Source organism: Ambystoma mexicanum, chromosome 8, assembly GCF_040938575.1.
Source record: "Ambystoma mexicanum isolate Mex_15411 chromosome 8, UKY_AmexF1_1, whole genome shotgun sequence".
NCBI classification, from domain to species: domain Eukaryota; kingdom Metazoa; phylum Chordata; class Amphibia; order Caudata; family Ambystomatidae; genus Ambystoma; species Ambystoma mexicanum.
The window spans coordinates 78,294,059-78,312,421 of NC_090929.1; the positions used below are offsets into that span (position 1 = coordinate 78,294,059).

Genomic DNA, 18,363 nt, shown 5'->3' on the forward strand with positions numbered 1-18,363 from the left:
AATGGGTGAGAAATGTTTAAAAGATTATATTTCTGGAAACTGGTGAAAAGATTATTATAGTAAGTAAGTTCTGGGCATTGGGTGATAACAAATGGGTTGGTTGTGTCATGGCCCAACAGAATCTAATTAATGCTTGTGTATGGGAGGACCATGTAGGGAAAAATAATACGGTGGAGTGGTTACCTAGTAATGTTGTCTCAAACGATTCGAGCAGTAAATGTTTAGTGAGTAGGGGGTTTGAACTGGACCCCTTGGAACAACTGAACCGGGTTGCAAAGTCCTGTAGGGCTCCTGGCCCAGATGCTTTGGCCATCATTGAGTTACAAAAATAATCCTAAAATAGAGGCCGAAATCTTGTGTGCATGATTTGCTCAAATTATAAAAAAGAGGCCAAACGCCCGAATTTTGCCTGGAGAGTATTATTGTTTCCATTTCTAAAAAGGGGAATGGAGAAGAACCAGGAAATTACAGATTTATTGCACTAAACGACACTTGTAGTAAAATATTTGCCTCTGTTCTCTTACAGATATTGAATGCAATCAAAAGAAACACTTATCTTCATTACAAGCAGGCTTTAGAATTGGTATGGCTGCATTGAATAACTGTAACTTTACGATACATTAGAATGCAAGGCAGAGGCGTTGCTGGGGGGAGGGGGGCTAAGGGGGCTATAGCCCCTGGTCTTTTGGTTGTAGCCCCGGATAGAATCTCAGGAGCTACATCCAAAAGACTAGCTAGCTCCGAGTCCTGCCAGTTCCGACATCAGCATAGCCCCGGTCTTTTCCAGACCTAGCAACACCCCTGATGCAAGCTTTTAAGCGTGATGCTCGCCTCTTAATTGTTATATTTATTGACCTTAAGTCTGCTCTTGACACTGTGATATAGATGCACGTTTGGATAAATTGAGAAAATAGGAAATTGCTTCTGGTCAATTAGAAGTAATACAAATGTTACTTAGTAATACTAAATGTTAATGGAAAACTTCATCAACATGGAATTTGAATGAATCAGTCAAACCCGGTTAGAGGGGTTAAAAAAGGGTGCTTTTTGGTACCCACTCCGTTCAATTTGTATATGGCAAATGCCCTAGAGAGGTGTGCAATCTGTGGCTCTCCAGTAAGTTTGGACTTCAGGTCCCATCATGCCATACTAGAATAGTCAATTGTAAGGGATCATGGGTGTGGTAGTCCAAAACATCTGGCACACCTAGCCTACAGATCCGTAGACACACCTCCACACGGGCGTCTTTACCGTATTTTATGGTATCGGTCATCTTGGAAACGGGGTCAAGGGGTAAGGGGCAACAGCCAGAGGTTATAGGAGCACTACTAACGATGCCGTGTCGCCAGGACTCTCGAGATTAAAACAGATAGGTTTTGATGCATTTGCGTAATAGAAAATGATCTTCAATTTTGCGTAAATCGTGTGGAAAGTTCTTCCAAAGTTTACTTCTGTGCATCCCACGGTTTCACGTCACGGCTGTGTGGTTGAACTTCATTCCGAGCTGGCTTCTAGCACCACTATTTTCACATGAAGGTGCCAGAACATGGAATGTTAGTGCAGGTGTTTGCCTCCAAATCACGTGTCTTCATTAAACAGACATCTCTGGCCGCTACATTCTACAGCCCGAGTCATATGCACGGGGCAAGTGGGGCTATACCTACAGCCAGTGCCGTTTCCCCTCCTTGTGTGTCTGGTTTGCACCCTCTAATCATGAACAACAGCCGCATGCCCCAACACCAGTGGTCAAAGTGGGCAGGAACTGAAGGGTACAACGTTCCCTTTTTGGTCATCGTTCCCTTACTTTAATAATAATGTAACATTTATATAGCGCGCAGAGTTTGGCCCTGCCCGGATTCGAACCAGGTTCTGCAAAGATGTCAAAGCGAGCGCTTTACTCACTGTGCTCTCGGACAGGTATAGACACTGAGCATCGTTCCAGGACCTTTATTTATTTAATTTCTCCCCTACTCGGGATGTGAACCCAGGCCACGCTGGTAAACACACCACTGGCACACCATGCTGCACTATCCTGCAGGTGCTGTGTTGCTTTTCTTAATGAGTATGGACTGCCTGGGACATAGCGCGCAGTGCCGAGCAGTCACAAAGCCCTGCTCTGCAATTAATCATGGATTGCTGCAGACACAGCGGGCATCATTTCGACTGTGGTGGCCCGGAAACAAGGGTGCCGGTAAGCTTACTAGCACCCTTGTTTCCGGACCGCCACACTACGAGACTGCCTGCAGGTCTGACCCTTCCGGGTGCTTCGCCCGGTAGGCAGAGTCACCATGGAAGCACTTGCAACGTTACCAATGGTGCAGGTGCTTCCGTCTCCCCCACGGGACCCCACGGGAATGGGGAGTTACCAAATCCGCCGCCTGACTTCCCGTGCTGCCGGGAATGAGGCGCAGTGTCTGTACACAAAATGGGAGGTGGGCGTGGCTAAAGCCCTAGGAGTGTCCCTTCAGAGAAAGGAATGGTGGGTGATTGGAAGGGGGAGGCTGCTTAAAGCTGCATGCTGTGCAGGACAATTTTAAAGGCATTTTCTTTGCTTGTGTTTTTGTTGGTTTTGATAGTACTATTGTAAACACATCAGTGTAGGGTGGAGAAAAGGAAGGCATGGTGTTTGAATAGTGGGGGCTTTGAGAATGGGGTTGGTGTGGTTGGGGGAATTGGGGGATGTGAAGAGGGATTAGAAGGGTGCGTGTCAGTGGGGCGGTGGCAGGCATGGGCTTGAGAGGGCTACAGCCCCCCCCCCACTTTGACTCAGCAGGCGTCACTCTGCTGTTACCCCCAGCCCGGGGCTCAGACCACTAGAACCTGTCAAAGAGGACAAAAGCCTGCCATGGGGATATCAGTAGGACCCCCCACCCCCTCCCCATGTTGCAGCTAAAGGCTTAACTGCTGGCTCAGCTTTTGCATGGCCCATGCTTTCAATAATTACCATTAACCAAAAAAAGTGTATTTGTGTGCACGCAGGGATTGTATGTATGAATGTATGCCTAAATGCATGCTAGGGAGTGTGTAAGTGGCTGTGTGTATGCTATGCAGGTGCACACCTATGAATGAATGCAATGTGAATGGTGTACACTGCACGTGTTAATGAGCGCACAGTCCCTGATCAAGAGTTGGGTGGTATCCTGCCCAACTTTATTTGCGTTTGCGCCCACCGGTCCGGCGGTATTATCGTCGGATCACGGGTTGGGCACTGTTAGTCCCCATTCCCCATTGGGTCCACTGGACCCAATGGGGATTTTTTGGCGCAATTACTGCACGGTAATATTGCTGGCGGTAATTGTGCTGAAAATTGTCATTTTTGCATTTACCCCCAGCTGATAGCTGGGGGTAAATGCACCAGACTCGAGATTGAGCCGGACCCTTAAATGTAGCGGTAACACCATTATCGCCGCTTTTAACGGCTACCGCCCAACTCGTGGTCAGGTGTGTATCTGTGTGTAGGCACGTGGGTCCTGGGGAGAGGCACTGGAGCATGACATTTTTTTGACAAGAACATGGCATGTTTTACTGCCATTTCTGGGCAAAGGAAAGCCAACTTGAGTGTTTTTATGTGATGATGAGGAGGGTGGGGGGGTTTGGGGGAAATAATACAGTGGGGCTGGCCTGACTGGGTCTTACTGTGGCATGGATGTTGTACTCACATTAAGCGCAAAGCCAACATGATTGTTCTTACATGGTGAGGGCATGTTTCCTTATTTTGACTTGGCTTTTTATTTTACTGGTGTTAAGGTCAAAGGCAACATAAATATTCTTATATGGGGGAATATAACATGACGAGTGCAACATAAGTGTTCTTGTACGGGGGGATTTGTGTAGTGACAATATGTTATTTATATATCGCTTTCGCCAAAGTGCTGTACAGAGAACATATTTACATAAAATGTATCACCCAACCGAGGTTTGCACTCATTTAATGAGCTTTATTTATTTATTGCATATATTCACAGCGCCCAAACCGCTAAGTATCGCGGCGCTGGTACAACTTGCTGAGCAGGGAAAACACAGTACAGGACAGACTAAGAAAGAGGTACCAAAGAGCAAAAGCAGCATAATAGTACAAGGTTCGTAAAGGAGGGCAGAGATCAGGGAGGTCACTTTGAAGTACGAAAGGCAGAGTTGGGCCTTGCCAGGATTTGAACTTGCAAATCACACTCAGAAAACAACAGCATGCGCTCAGTCCGCTGAGCTATCTTACCAGCTAGTCAGCAAGAGAATGTTTTCTTACTGTGGCATTGCAGTTTGTTACTGGTGTTAAGGCCAAAGGCAACATAAGTATTCTTACATTGGGGTGGAGGCATTTGTGCAGCCTGCAAGGCAATGTTTTTTTTTTACTGTGGCATGACATGTTTTACTGCCGTTAGGGAGAACATACAACACGATGAGAATTCTTAAATGGGAAGTGGGGGATTTGTGTAGCCAGCCACGATATGTTTTCTTACTGTGGCATTGCCTTTTTTCACTGGCATTAAGACAAAGCCAACAGGTGTATGTTCTTACGTGGGGATACTGGCATGTATTGGCAGAGCCAGCATAAACATGCTTTGTTATAGTATCCTTACTGGTATTATGGACAAAGCAAACATGAGTATTTTACTATATGGGAATAGTGGCATATATAGGTGCACCAGAATAGACATGTGTGAGCACAATCAATATGAAAATGCCTTTTTACACGTTCAGAGGACTGGCATGTAGCGGGCAAAGGCCTTATGAAAATGTGTTTGAAATGCTCCTGTGCATTGTTGGTGGCTTGGCATCTGATGGACTTTTTTCATGTCTTACCCGACAAAACCGACCAAATTTATCACAGAAAGTGTTCTGAAAAATGCATTATTTTAACCCATTATTTAAAACCTTTTCTCAAGGGCACAAGCCCCCTTGAGTGGTTCGCCCTCCCTCACTACTCTCTGTCACTCCTGTGCATTTGGCTGGGGGCAGTACAAGTGCTCTTCCTTCTGCGCCTCTTAGCGTGGCCCCCACTTTGTTACAGAATCCTGGCTCCGCCTCTGGTGAGTTGGGGTGAAAGATGGATCTAAGGGGCCAAAGGAAGGCTCCTGGGTTTGGGGAGGGGGCGGTAGGCCGGGAGTGTGGGGGTGTTGGTAATCAGGAGCACAATAGCTTTAATGTCCCGCCTCACTAACAGTTTTCATACCTGCCACCCAGCCCCATCCCCAAATTTTGAGGCTGGCTCCGCCCCTGCAGTGGGGACATTGTGCACTATTTTTTTTTTAATGTTATTAAAAGTATTGAGAATACAGAGTTTGAACAATACTTCGAACATCATAGGATGGTGCACATAGGTGTATTACAAAGGAAATACTACAGGAAGATGTTCATGAAAAGTATGATCAAAACAACAGACAAGGCCTGTATAATGAAAATGAGGAAATATGCACTAATGCAGTGGGCTGCAAGATACCATAACCTAGTAGTTATGTTCGAAACGAATACACTGGACAAACAAGACTAACATGAGCATAAGGGATGGAAGGTGGGGGGGGGCAACAATACATGGCAAACCAGTGTTACAATCTTTCCCTAATACCTATAATTAAACATGGCTATGAACATCTAGAAATGCTTGCCATTTCAGGGCATGTTTTAGCAGTTGTGGGGACGAGTTCCATTCTATGACTATTGCAGACTGAATTCCAATATATCTTATCAGGGGAGTTGCTAGGTCTGGAAAAGACCCGGGGCTAAGCTGATGTCGGAACTGTTGGGACTGGGGGCTAGCTAGTCTTTTGGCTGTAGCTCCTGAGATTCTATCCGGGGCTACAACCAAAAGATCAGGGGCTATAACCCCCTTAGCCCCCCCCCTAGCAACGCCCCTGTATCTTATAAGGAACACTCCTGAGTTCCTTCCAATTGGAAGTAATAGTCTGAATTGCAATAACCAAAAGGAGATCTAACAAGTAACCATTATTCTTGTTTAAAGCAGGTTGATCAAAACAGTGCTCTCCCGCGGCGCAACAAAACCTACACTTGGTGGGGTGGGGGCGGAGGGTGGATGCTAACCCTTCAAATGTTGGCTGAGCCGCCAACCTCAGAGACAGTGGGGGAGGGGCAAACTTATTTGTGTGGGTGACATCTAACTTCTTTTTTACGCAGCATAATGAGACTATTCTAGTGCAGCTTCAATGTTACAAGCAGTTAACTCTCTCCTTTAAGTCTGAAAGCACCCACTTAAGGACTGATGTGAGAATTAACGGTCTCCTATCCCCTCTCTACCCTTCCAATCACTCCCCTGGCATGCAAGTACTAACCCCACATCACAATCTCAATTGCCTAAAAATGTATGCATATGAATGCAGGTGCTAACAGTGAAATGCTTTACGTTAGTAATTGCTGGGCCATTGTTAAGAGTGAAGCTCAGGACAATCTGTGTCCTGTTCTGGCCGGTCATGGCTCTGTAGGTCGGCCAGGTCGAGTCAGCATAGCCCAACATTTCGGAACGGTTAAAGGGGGGCTGAAGCCCAGTCCGCTCAATGGTGTTGTGCCACTGGTACTCCCACTAGTTTTAGTACTAGTCAAACCAGTTACACTGATTGCTCTGCAAAATGCAGCCCTTTACAGCTGCTTCTAACAAGGGAAGTAGCAAAACACAATGGGCATCGTTACAAGTCCGGTGGTAACCGTGCTGGTAAAACCGGCAGGTTGCCGCCGGACTTAAGAATTTTACCCGCGCCTGGCTTGCCGGAAACACCGGGGCATTACAGTTCTGGTGGTCCGGGAAGTCAGACGCCGGTAAACTGTTAATCCCCATTCCCGTAGAGTCCCATAAGACACCCCGCCAGCCAGCAGCGTCGTACTATGCCGGTCCGGTAACAACAGTGCCGGTAGTCTTACCGGCACCGTTGTTACCGGACCGTCATGGTCGTAATGATGCCCAATATAAAAAAATCCAGCCCACGCACAGTGGCGTGTTCAGGCCCTTTTGATTGGGGTGCCCCAAGTGGGGCACTGACATGTGCAGGGGTGGCATGAGGTACGAGCGCCCACACACACGATGATCACAGTGTTTAGGATAATGGGGGGTCAATCAGATTGCAGGGGTATCACGTGCCACCCCGGGCCGCTCCCTGGACACGCCTCTGCAGCAAGCACTACTGTTTCAGTGTGGGATGGACACCAGCCTTGTTTACTCCCAACCTCGCCACCACTCTGCGCAAGCAGAAGGAACGTCACTTAAAACCCCTTAAGTGCCAAGCACGAGTATGCTCGTCCATTTTGCACAGACTTGCATGATAGCCCGGCACTTAAGTTAAACGTGCATTTATTTACATTTAAAAGAAAACCCTGACTACCCCACATCAGAGCAATGCGGAAGACACACAAGGAGGAGGAGGAAACAGGAGCGCTCTGCAGCATTACACGTCAGACCCTTAAAGCGCTATGACCCTTACCCCCACTGGCCCCAAGGGAATGCCAGTCCCCTGCCTCCTCTAGCAATGGCATTCAATGTACCTTAGAATGATCTGCCATGTCCCACGCACTGCTCTGTCGCTTGATAGCTAGGGCTGGGCTATACACATCTGTATATAGACTTACCTACACACAAAGATACACACAAGCGTTCCTGACTTCAAGAGAGTCCCCCTGATCATCTAGCAGTAGGCCTGCAGCTGGGACAGGCCCACAACTCCCTGGACTGAACTCATCCTGAATACACACACCAAATGGACGTACTGGCCTCTGGGGTCAGTGGGAGGGCTGAAACCTCACCACTCCCAGAGGAAGCTGAAAGCCCTCTCAGGCCCTGCCACCAAGCCCAGCAGAGGGGCTGAAGGGGGTAGGGCACCATGGCTGCCTTTTAAGGTTTACTTTAGGTTATGTTGGTTTATACTGCGCCCGGCTACCACCCAGGAGCAGTCTTCAGGTTCTGGGAAGGCAGAGCCATGCAAGATGGCCGCTCTGCTGGATCCCAACGACCGTCGGGAGGGGGGGGGGGTCGGAGGCGAGTGTACTCAGCACATTAGCGGTGCTGGAGGCAATGTTTTGGTAATTGGTTGGGCAAGATCTGTTTGGTGTGCAATTGAATTGTAACAAGACTAGAAACCTCAACCCCTCTCCTTTGTCTCATCCTCAGCCGTGTGCTGTGAGCCACCGAAGGAGCTGGTCCCGTTCACCACAACACCGCCGCCGGCCTTGTTCCCAGAGTGGCATATTAAAAAGGAACCACTAGACGGTATCAACTCAGAGGGCACTCCCTTCCAGTACCAGACCCGCCTCACCAGGGTGCACCGTGACCACGGTAAGAGACTATCCCAGATGAGAGAGAAAAGCCCTGTGATGGTAGAGCCGCCGGTGAAGCGGTGCGAGGTGAAGTTCATGGCTTAATTTGAGGGTAGCGACAAACTTGGGGGGGGGGGGCTACCTGGGGCCTGCACTGAAGGCATGCATGTGCCCGATGGGTGTAGTGTCGCTGTCTGATGACGTCATGGTTCTAAGGGAGTGATAGTCTCAGAACTTAGGCCCTCATGCTGTATTGCCACACAGTCACACTACAGGTCTGGTGGTGAGGCAGAGGAAACACCTCCAGCAGAATTCTGGCGGTAATTCCTCCACCTCACCTCCCCAAAACGTCCAAATCAATGGTATTCCCAGCGGTCGTAATACCGCTTGTGGTAATTCTGCCAAAATGACCTTGGAGTCCTATGGACTCCAATTAATGGGGACTGACACTGCCTACCGTCATTTGTAATCTGGTGGTAATATTGCTGGTGGTAAAACCGCTGGTGGTAATAATACCAATACCATTTGGTGGTATCTCTCTGGTATTACCGATGAAATACCACCAAACTCGTAATGAGGCTGTTTGTGGTGTATGATGGAAGACCGTGCTTTGGAGCATGCAATGGAGCTGAGATGCTGTGCTCACAGCTGCAGGCCTGTGCCTAATTCCATTGGCTACCAGAGCCGAGGAGATACCAACAGACTCGTAATGAGGCTGTTTGTGGTGTATGATGGAAGACTGTGCTTTGGAGCATGCAATGGAGCTGAGATGCTTTGCTCACAGCTGAAGGCCTGTGCCTAATTCCATTGGCTACCAGAGCCGAGGAGATACCACCAGACTCGTAATGAGGATGTTTGTGGTGTATGATGGAAGACAGTGCTTTGGAGCATGCAATGGAGCTGAGATGCAGTGCTCACAGCTGCAGGCCTGTGTCTAATTCAATTGGCTACCAGAGCCACTGAGATACCACCAAACCCGTAATGAGGCTGTTTGTGGTGTATGATGGAAGACAGTGCTTTGGAGCATGCAATGGAGCTGAGATGCAGTGCTCACAGCTGCAGGCCTGTGTCTAATTCAATTGGCTACCAGAGCCACTGAGATACCACCAAACCCGTAATGAGGCTGTTTGTGGTGTATGATGGAAGACTGTGCTTTGGAGATGCAGTGGAGCTGAGATGCAGTGCTCACAGCTGCAGGCCTGTGCCTAATTCCATTGGCTACCAGAGCCACTGAGATACCACCAAACCCGTAATGAGGCTGTTTGTGGTGTATGATGGAAGACTGTGCTTTGGAGCATGCAGTGGAGCTGAGATGCAGTGCTCACAGCTGCAGGCCTGTGCCTAATTCCATTGGCTACCAGAGCCACTGAGATACCACCAAACCCGTAATGAGGCTGTTTGTGGTGTATGATGGAAGACTGTGCTTTGGAGCATGCAATGGAGCTGAGATGCAGTGCTCACAGCTGCAGGCCTGTGCCTAATTCAATTGGCTACCAGAGCCACTGAGATACCACCAAACCCGTAATGAGGCTGTTTGTGGTGTATGATGGAAGACTGTGCTTTGGAGCATGCAGTGGAGCTGAGATGCAGTGCTCACAGCTGCAGGCCTGTGCCTAATTCAATTGGCTACCAGAGCCACTGAGATACCACCAAACCCGTAATGAGGCTGTTTGTGGTGTATGATGGAAGACTGTGCTTTGGAGCATGCAGTGGAGCTGAGATGCTGTGCTCACAGCTGAAGGCCCTGTGCCTAAATCCATTGGCTACCAGAGCCGAGGAGATACCAACAAACTCGTAATGAGGCTGTTTGTGGTGTATGATGGAAGACTGTGCTTTGGAGCATGCAGTGGAGCTGAGATGCTGTGCTCACAGCTGCAGGCCTGTGCCTAATTCCATTGGCTACCAGAGCCGAGGAGATACCAACAAACTCGTAATGAGGCTGTTTGTGGTGTATGATGGAAGACTGTGCTTTGGAGCATGCAATGGAGCTTAGATGCTTTGCTCACAGCTGAAGGCCTGTGCCTAATTCCATTGGCTACCAGAGCCGAGGAGATACCACCAGACTCGTAATGAGGCTGTTTGTGGTGTATGATGGAAGACAGTGCTTTGGAGCATGCAATGGAGCTGAGATGCAGTGCTCACAGCTGCAGGCCTGTGTCTAATTCAATTGGCTACCAGAGCCACTGAGATACCACCAAACCCGTAATGAGGCTGTTTGTGGTGTATGATGGAAGACAGTGCTTTGGAGCATGCAATGGAGCTGAGATGCAGTGCTCACAGCTGCAGGCCTGTGTCTAATTCAATTGGCTACCAGAGCCACTGAGATACCACCAAACCCGTAATGAGGCTGTTTGTGGTGTATGATGGAAGACTGTGCTTTGGAGCATGCAGTGGAGCTGAGATGCAGTGCTCACAGCTGCAGGCCTGTGCCTAATTCCATTGGCTACCAGAGCCACTGAGATACCACCAAACCCGTAATGAGGCTGTTTGTGGTGTGATGTATGATGGAAGACTGTGCTTTGGATCATGCAATGGAGCTGAGATGCAGTGCTCACAGCTGAATGCCCTGTGCCTAATTCAATTGGCTACCAGAGCCACTGAGATACCACCAAACCCGTAATGAGGCTGTTTGTGGTGCATGATGGAAGACTGTGCTTTGGAGCATGCAATGGAGCTGAGATGCAGTGCTCACAGCTGCAGGCCTCTGCCTAATTCCATTGGCTACCAGAGCCACTGAGATACCACCAAACTCGTAATGAGGCTGTTTGTGGTGTATGATGGAAGACTGTGCTTTGGAGCATGCAATGGAGCTGAGATGCAGTGCTCACAGCTGCAGGCCTGTGCCTAATTCAATTGGCTACCAGAGCCACTGAGATACCACCAAACCCGTAATGAGGCTGTTTGTGGTGTGATGTATGATGGAAGACTGTGCTTTGGAGCATGCAGTGGAGCTGAGATGCAGTGCTCACAGCTGCAGGCCTGTGTCTAATTCAATTGGCTACCAGAGCCACTGAGATACCACCAAACCCGTAATGAGGCTGTTTGTGGTGTATGATGGAAGACTGTGCTTTGGAGCATGCAGTGGAGCTGAGATGCAGTGCTCACAGCTGCAGGCCTGTGCCTAATTCCATTGGCTACCAGAGCCACTGAGATACCACCAAACCCGTAATGAGGCTGTTTGTGGTGTATGATGGAAGACTGTGCTTTGGAGCATGCAATGGAGCTGAGATGCAGTGCTCACAGCTGCAGGCCTGTGTCTAATTCAATTGGCTACCAGAGCCACTGAGATACCACCAAACCCGTAATGAGGCTGTTTGTGGTGTATGATGGAAGACTGTGCTTTGGAGCATGCAGTGGAGCTGAGATGCAGTGCTCACAGCTGCAGGCCTGTGCCTAATTCCATTGGCTACCAGAGCCGAGGAGATACCAACAAACTCGTAATGAGGCTGTTTGTGGTGTATGATGGAAGACTGTGCTTTGGAGCATGCAATGGAGCTTAGATGCTTTGCTCACAGCTGAAGGCCTGTGCCTAATTCCATTGGCTACCAGAGCCGAGGAGATACCACCAGACTCGTAATGAGGCTGTTTGTGGTGTATGATGGAAGACAGTGCTTTGGAGCATGCAATGGAGCTGAGATGCAGTGCTCACAGCTGCAGGCATGTGTCTAATTCAATTGGCTACCAGAGCCACTGAGATACCACCAAACCCGTAATGAGGCTGTTTGTGGTGTATGATGGAAGACTGTGCTTTGGAGCATGCAGTGGAGCTGAGATGCAGTGCTCACAGCTGCAGGCCTGTGCCTAATTCCATTGGCTACCAGAGCCACTGAGATACCACCAAACCCGTAATGAGGCTGTTTGTGGTGTGATGTATGATGGAAGACTGTGCTTTGGATCATGCAATGGAGCTGAGATGCAGTGCTCACAGCTGAAGGCCCTGTGCCTAATTCAATTGGCTACCAGAGCCACTGAGATACCACCAAACCCGTAATGAGGCTGTTTGTGGTGCATGATGGAAGACTGTGCTTTGGAGCATGCAATGGAGCTGAGATGCAGTGCTCACAGCTGCAGGCCTCTGCCTAATTCCATTGGCTACCAGAGCCACTGAGATACCACCAAACTCGTAATGAGGCTGTTTGTGGTGTATGATGGAAGACTGTGCTTTGGAGCATGCAATGGAGCTGAGATGCAGTGATCACAGCTGCAGGCCTGTGCCTAATTCAATTGGCTACCAGAGCCACTGAGATACCACCAAACCCGTAATGAGGCTGTTTGTGGTGTGATGTATGATGGAAGACTGTGCTTTGGAGCATGCAGTGGAGCTGAGATGCAGTGCTCACAGCTGCAGGCCTGTGTCTAATTCAATTGGCTACCAGAGCCACTGAGATACCACCAAACCCGTAATGAGGCTGTTTGTGGTGTATGATGGAAGACTGTGCTTTGGAGCATGCAGTGGAGCTGAGATGCAGTGCTCACAGCTGCAGGCCTGTGCCTAATTCCATTGGCTACCAGAGCCACTGAGATACCACCAAACCCGTAATGAGGCTGTTTGTGGTGTATGATGGAAGACTGTGCTTTGGAGCATGCAATGGAGCTGAGATGCAGTGCTCACAGCTGCAGGCCTGTGTCTAATTCAATTGGCTACCAGAGCCACTGAGATACCACCAAACCCGTAATGAGGCTGTTTGTGGTGTATGATGGAAGACTGTGCTTTGGAGCATGCAGTGGAGCTGAGATGCAGTGCTCACAGCTGCAGGCCTGTGCCTAATTCCATTGGCTACCAGAGCCACTGAGATACCACCAAACCCGTAATGAGGCTGTTTGTGATGTATGATGGAAGACTGTGCTTTGGAGCATGCAATGGAGCTGAGGTGCAGTGCTCACAGCTGAAGGTCCTGTGCCTAATTCAATTGGCTACCAGAGCCACTGAGATACCACCAAACCCGTAAGGAGGCTGTTTGTGGTGTATGATTGAAGACTGTGCTTTGGAGCATGCAGTGGAGCTGAGATGCAGTGCTCACAGCTGCAGGCCTGTGCCTAATTCCATTGGCTACCAGAGCCACTGAGATACCACCAGACCCGTAATGAGGCTGTTTGTGGTGTATGATGGAAGACTGTGCTTTGGAGCATGCAATGGAGCTGAGATGCAGTGCTCACAGCTGAAGGCCCTGTGCCTAATTCAATTGGCTACCAGAGCCACTGAGATACCACCAAACCCGTAATGAGGCTGTTTGTGGTGTATGATGGAAGACTGTGCTTTGGAGATGCAGTGGAGCTGAGATGCAGTGCTCACAGCTGCAGGCCTGTACCTAATTCCATTGGCTACCAGAGCCACTGAGATACCACCAAACCCGTAATGAGGCTGTTTGTGGTGTATGATGGAAGACTGTGCTTTGGAGCATGCAATGGAGCTGAGATGCAGTGCTCACAGCTGAAGGCCCTGTGCCTAATTCAATTGGCTACCAGAGCCACTGAGATACCACCAAACCCGTAATGAGGCTGTTTGTGGTGTATGATGGAAGACTGTGCTTTGGAGCATGCAGTGGAGCTGAGATGCAGTGCTCACAGCTGAAGGCCCTGTGCCTAATTCAATTGGCTACCAGAGCCACTGAGATACCACCAAACCCGTAATGAGGCTGTTTGTGGTGTATGATGGAAGACTGTGCTTTGGAGCATGCAGTGGAGCTGAGATGCAGTGCTCACAGCTGAAGGCCCTGTGCCTAATTCCATTGCCTACCAGAGCCACTGAGATACCACCAAACCCGTAATGAGGCTGTTTGTGGTGTATGATGGAAGACAGTGCTTTGGAGCATGCAATGGAGCTGAGATGCAGTGCTCACAGCTGCAGGCCTGTGCCTAATTCAATTGGCTACCAGAGCCACGGAGATACCACCAAACCCGTATTGAGGCTGTTTGTGGTGTGATGTATGATGGAAGACTGTGCTTTGGAGCATGCAGTGGAGCTGAGATGCTGTGCTCACAGCTGAAGGCCCTGTGCCTAATTCCATTGCCTACCAAAGCCTGTAATGTACTTGCAGGGCAACCACTGTGGCTTCTGGGGTATTGTGGTTGCGTTGAGTGGATAGCAATGCAAGGTCTCTATGGCTTCGTACAATCTTAGGGTTAGAACAGCAGTGACTGCAGTTCCGCAGAAAGCTGTTGTGAAAAGTGTTCCTATGTCTGTTTTGTTGCTCGCCTAATGCCCTCACCCTTGGCTATTGCGGAAAGGTTGCAGTCACAATAGTGTGCGGGCCATAGGGTCTGGCCACTGGATGATGCTTCTGAGAAGAATCATCCAGTGGTGGTTCTGAGAAGTGTGCAGTGAGGGGAGCTCAGGCTGTGAAGGTGTCCAGGGGTGTGGGCTGCTAGATGCCCGGGGGCAGGCTGCCAGGCCCCGGTGCCCACCCACCCAATCCTGACTGTAACTGCTTTACCTACTCTACTGTAAGAAACAGTGCCTAGATGCCCACTGGCTTTGCACGCTACTATAAATGCAATAAATAAATAAATAAATCCCAGAAGCCCTGAGCGTGCAAGGGGGTGGGGCATATGAAGGATCCAGATACCCACACAGCTCTTAAAAAGACAACAGGCTAGAGAAAAGCCAAGGTGCCAGGAAGACAATAATAGAAAAGGGGTGGGGCACGCCTTGGGTGGAAAACCGGTATCCATGAAATTAAGGAAGCGGTCCAGGGAAAAAACATAACCCAAAGGAGACCTTTCCAAACCAACACCCAGGGGGAATACAAACCTGTGTGCACCAGTTCCAAAAGAGCCACTCAAGTTCTGGAATGCAGGCATGCCTGTGGCAGAGAAGCAGGCGAGTTCCCCTTCCATTATAGCATGTTTCTTCTCATGCAATAATAAAAGTGTAGAATCCGGGCTCTAATCATGATTAGAGCATGCTTTCTTCTCATTAGACAAAGCGCAAATACACCGTTGTGACGTGCCACTCCCCCATTGGCCAATTTCAGGGCCGTATGAGACAGTGTGACTCAAAACTCCCATAAAGGGCCTAGAAACTGGCCTATGAGGGGGAGCTGCTTCCTCTCCCAGTGTGACCCGCAGACAGGGCACTCAGCAGGCCACGCCTCTCAGCACGGGAGCACAGCACCGGGAGCTTTGCCGCTAGCTCAGTGACACGGCGCTCAGGGCGGTGCTCCTGTGATAAGAGGGAGCGCCGTGCTGAAAGCCATATAGCTGCACTGGTGACAAGGCTCTTTGTCAGCGCCTCTTCTCATCACTGGGGTGCCCCGCTGAGAGCCCTGAACACAGAGCCGCGCGCCAGCCTGACAGACAAGACCTGGGCATGCTGCATCCCCCTACCCCCTCCTTACCTTACACAAGATTTGCTGGGGCACAGCTGCAGCCTGGATGAAATCTAAGCCCTGCCCTGCCCTCCTCATAACGTTATATGGGGTTGCTGTTAACTAGCCAGTTCCCAGCAACCATACTGGCAGATTGCCTTTTTACATTTTCTTTTTGCCCCAGGCACATAATAGACTTATAGATCATGCCCTCGGGCCGTACCTGGAGTTATGGCCCCATAAACCCTGTTTCAATGCCCTTGCTGCACTCAAGCCTATAACTCAGTTTCAGGGCCCAGAACTCCCAATATGGCCCTCAGGCTAGGTCTATAAAGCCTAAAGAAAGCATGCTTTCTTCTCTTAGACAATGAGAATATAGAGGAGCAGGTGGATACGTCATCCCTAGCTCCCGCCCCCACACCTCCGTCATACTGGAATAGTAGGAGAAGAGTCCTATGCGGGACACCGTGTATAACCCCAATACCACACTGAGTGTATGACAGACGATACACACTTAGACAACCGTATTGAATGTACCCTCGCACTAAGAGTGTGGAAGGATATCTGCACACACCATTGGACATCATAGTTATAGCGTTATAAGTAAAATCGGGCAAGAGCAGAGTGATGTCATGAAGGAAAGACACGAAGATGCACTGAAACGATATGCAAATACGTAAAGAATAAAATTGTACCTGGAGTAACAAGGGAAACGTGTAATCGAATGCGAAGAAATCATATGCATCAAAGAAATAAGTGACTAGAGATTAACTGAATGTATATACACAGAAACGCAAGGTAGCTGAGCCATATAGAAGCTTGCTGCAGAAGAAAACATAACATGGCTACGGCAGCCATAAGAAAAAGATGGATGTCGCACTCATGTTGAAACCAATCAAGCTACCTCTGAGACAGAGCAGGGCTTCAGAGTCAGAAGACGCTGGAAAAACAGCGGTGTTTGAGGAATAAAGAGGAGTGGGATCAAGGATGCCACACCGAGGAATAATGGCAAGGCACAAAGGGAGTCAAGAGGATAAGCCATGCACGTAAGATTATATTTCTCTAAGATTAAGCAAAGAAGAAAACATTTGCAAGTGCCACATATTGGACCGTCAAGGATGCAAAACGCTTCTTTAAGGAAGAGCAACCAAGTCTCCCGAGGCCAAGAGGAGTAATGACACCCAGCTTAATTGAATGAAATATCAGTAAATCGAAGGTTGAAATGGACAAAATCGTGGTCTCCTCACACGTGATTCAGAAGTAAAAAACAAGGGCTTTTCATTAAGCTCCAGACAAAGATAATGGTGTACCTACACTCGCATAAATGTCCCAGAATAGAGAGCAGGCTGCAAGGTCAACTACAAAGGAGTAGCATTGGCTTAGAGCCGGACCAATAAAAGAAGATGGACTAATTGGAAAAGTGGGAATTAGTCTGACGTTACTCTCGACACCTGGGTTCCATTTTGCTTACGTACTGCCAATGAGCCAAAAGTCCGAGTTTGGGAATCAGGGAACTTGCAAGCCAGGCTTCAGGCTGGAAAACATGAAGCTTGCAAACCAGATTTAAGAATGGAAAATAGTGAGCTTGCAAGCCAGGCTTCAGACTGCAAACCGTAAACTTACAAGATGGGCTCCACATTAGAAATCAGGGAGCTTGAAAGCCAGGTTTCAAAGTGGAAATCAGGAAGCTTGCAAATCATGGTTCAGACTAGAAAACAGGCAGCTTCCAAGCCATGGTTCAGACTAGAAAACAGGAAGCTTGCAAGTCATGGTTCAGACTAGAAAACAGGCAGCTTCCAAGCCATGGTTCAGACTAGAAAACAGGAAGCTTGCAAGTCATGCTTCAGACTAGAAAACAGGGAGCTTGCAAGCCATGGTTCAGGCTAGAAAACAGGCAGCTTCCAAGCCATGGTTCAGGCTAGAAAACAGGGAGCTTGCAAGCCATGGTTCAGACTAGAAAACAGAACGCTTGCAGGCCAGGCTTCAGATTGGAATCAGGTAGTTTCCAATTCATGCTCCTGTCCAGACAGTAAATCAGGTTGTTTGCAAGCCAGGCTTCAGGCTGGAAAGCATAGAGCGTGCAAGCCAGGCTTCAGACTGGAAAACATAGAGCTTGCAAGTCAGGCTTCAGACTGGAAAAAGGGAACTGCAAACAACACTTTATAATGAAAATGGGGAACTTGCAATGCAGACTTCAGACTGGAAATAAGGAGCTTGAAAAACAGGTTTCAGGCCGGAAAAGGGGAGTTTACACAAGAAGGCTTCTGATTGGACACGTTGAGCTTCCAAACATATGGAAATCAGGCTTTGAGCTCAATAGGAGTGCAGCTGCTCTCCCAATCAGGAACAGCATCTGGTGTAAAGCGACTAGGGTCCATGTGCATCACTGAACTTCAGAATCAGAGAGGCAATAAAGGCAGGCTCGCAGAGGAGAGCAGCTGCAAGCACCTTCAAATCCATTTCCTGGCTTTGCCTGGCTTGAGAGTGGTCAATACTGCAAAGACCGGAATATATCCTGAACAGGAACATGGTCCTGTAATTTATGAAAGAGGCATGGAGAAAAGTACCACGAGTATTGCACATTTCAGGAGAATGATGGACTCAAGCCAGAACCAAGCATTGTCCTTACAAATGCAGATGTCCCAAGATTTCCACAGAGAGAAGGACTGCAAGATCCAGAATGCACCATTCTGCCTCTGTCAGATGCGGAACTGGATTATGAAATGAAGCTGAATCCAGAATTCATCATGGATGTTTTGTAGATTGGTGCCGGACCGCTTGAGCAGTTCAGTAGCATAATCAT

The 18,363-nt window shown here is 48.8% G+C and overlaps 1 protein-coding gene across 1 annotated transcript in view; it reads left to right on the top strand.

The window, feature by feature from the left end:
- GFI1B (growth factor independent 1B transcriptional repressor) overlaps positions 1 to 18,363 on the top strand; it is a 103,679-nt gene that overhangs the window by 69,895 nt on the left and 15,421 nt on the right. Inside the window, exon 4 of the mRNA XM_069609320.1 lies at positions 8,108 to 8,272. Coding sequence (XP_069465421.1) covers positions 8,108 to 8,272 — 165 coding nt within the window. The remainder of the gene's footprint in view (positions 1 to 8,107; positions 8,273 to 18,363) is intronic.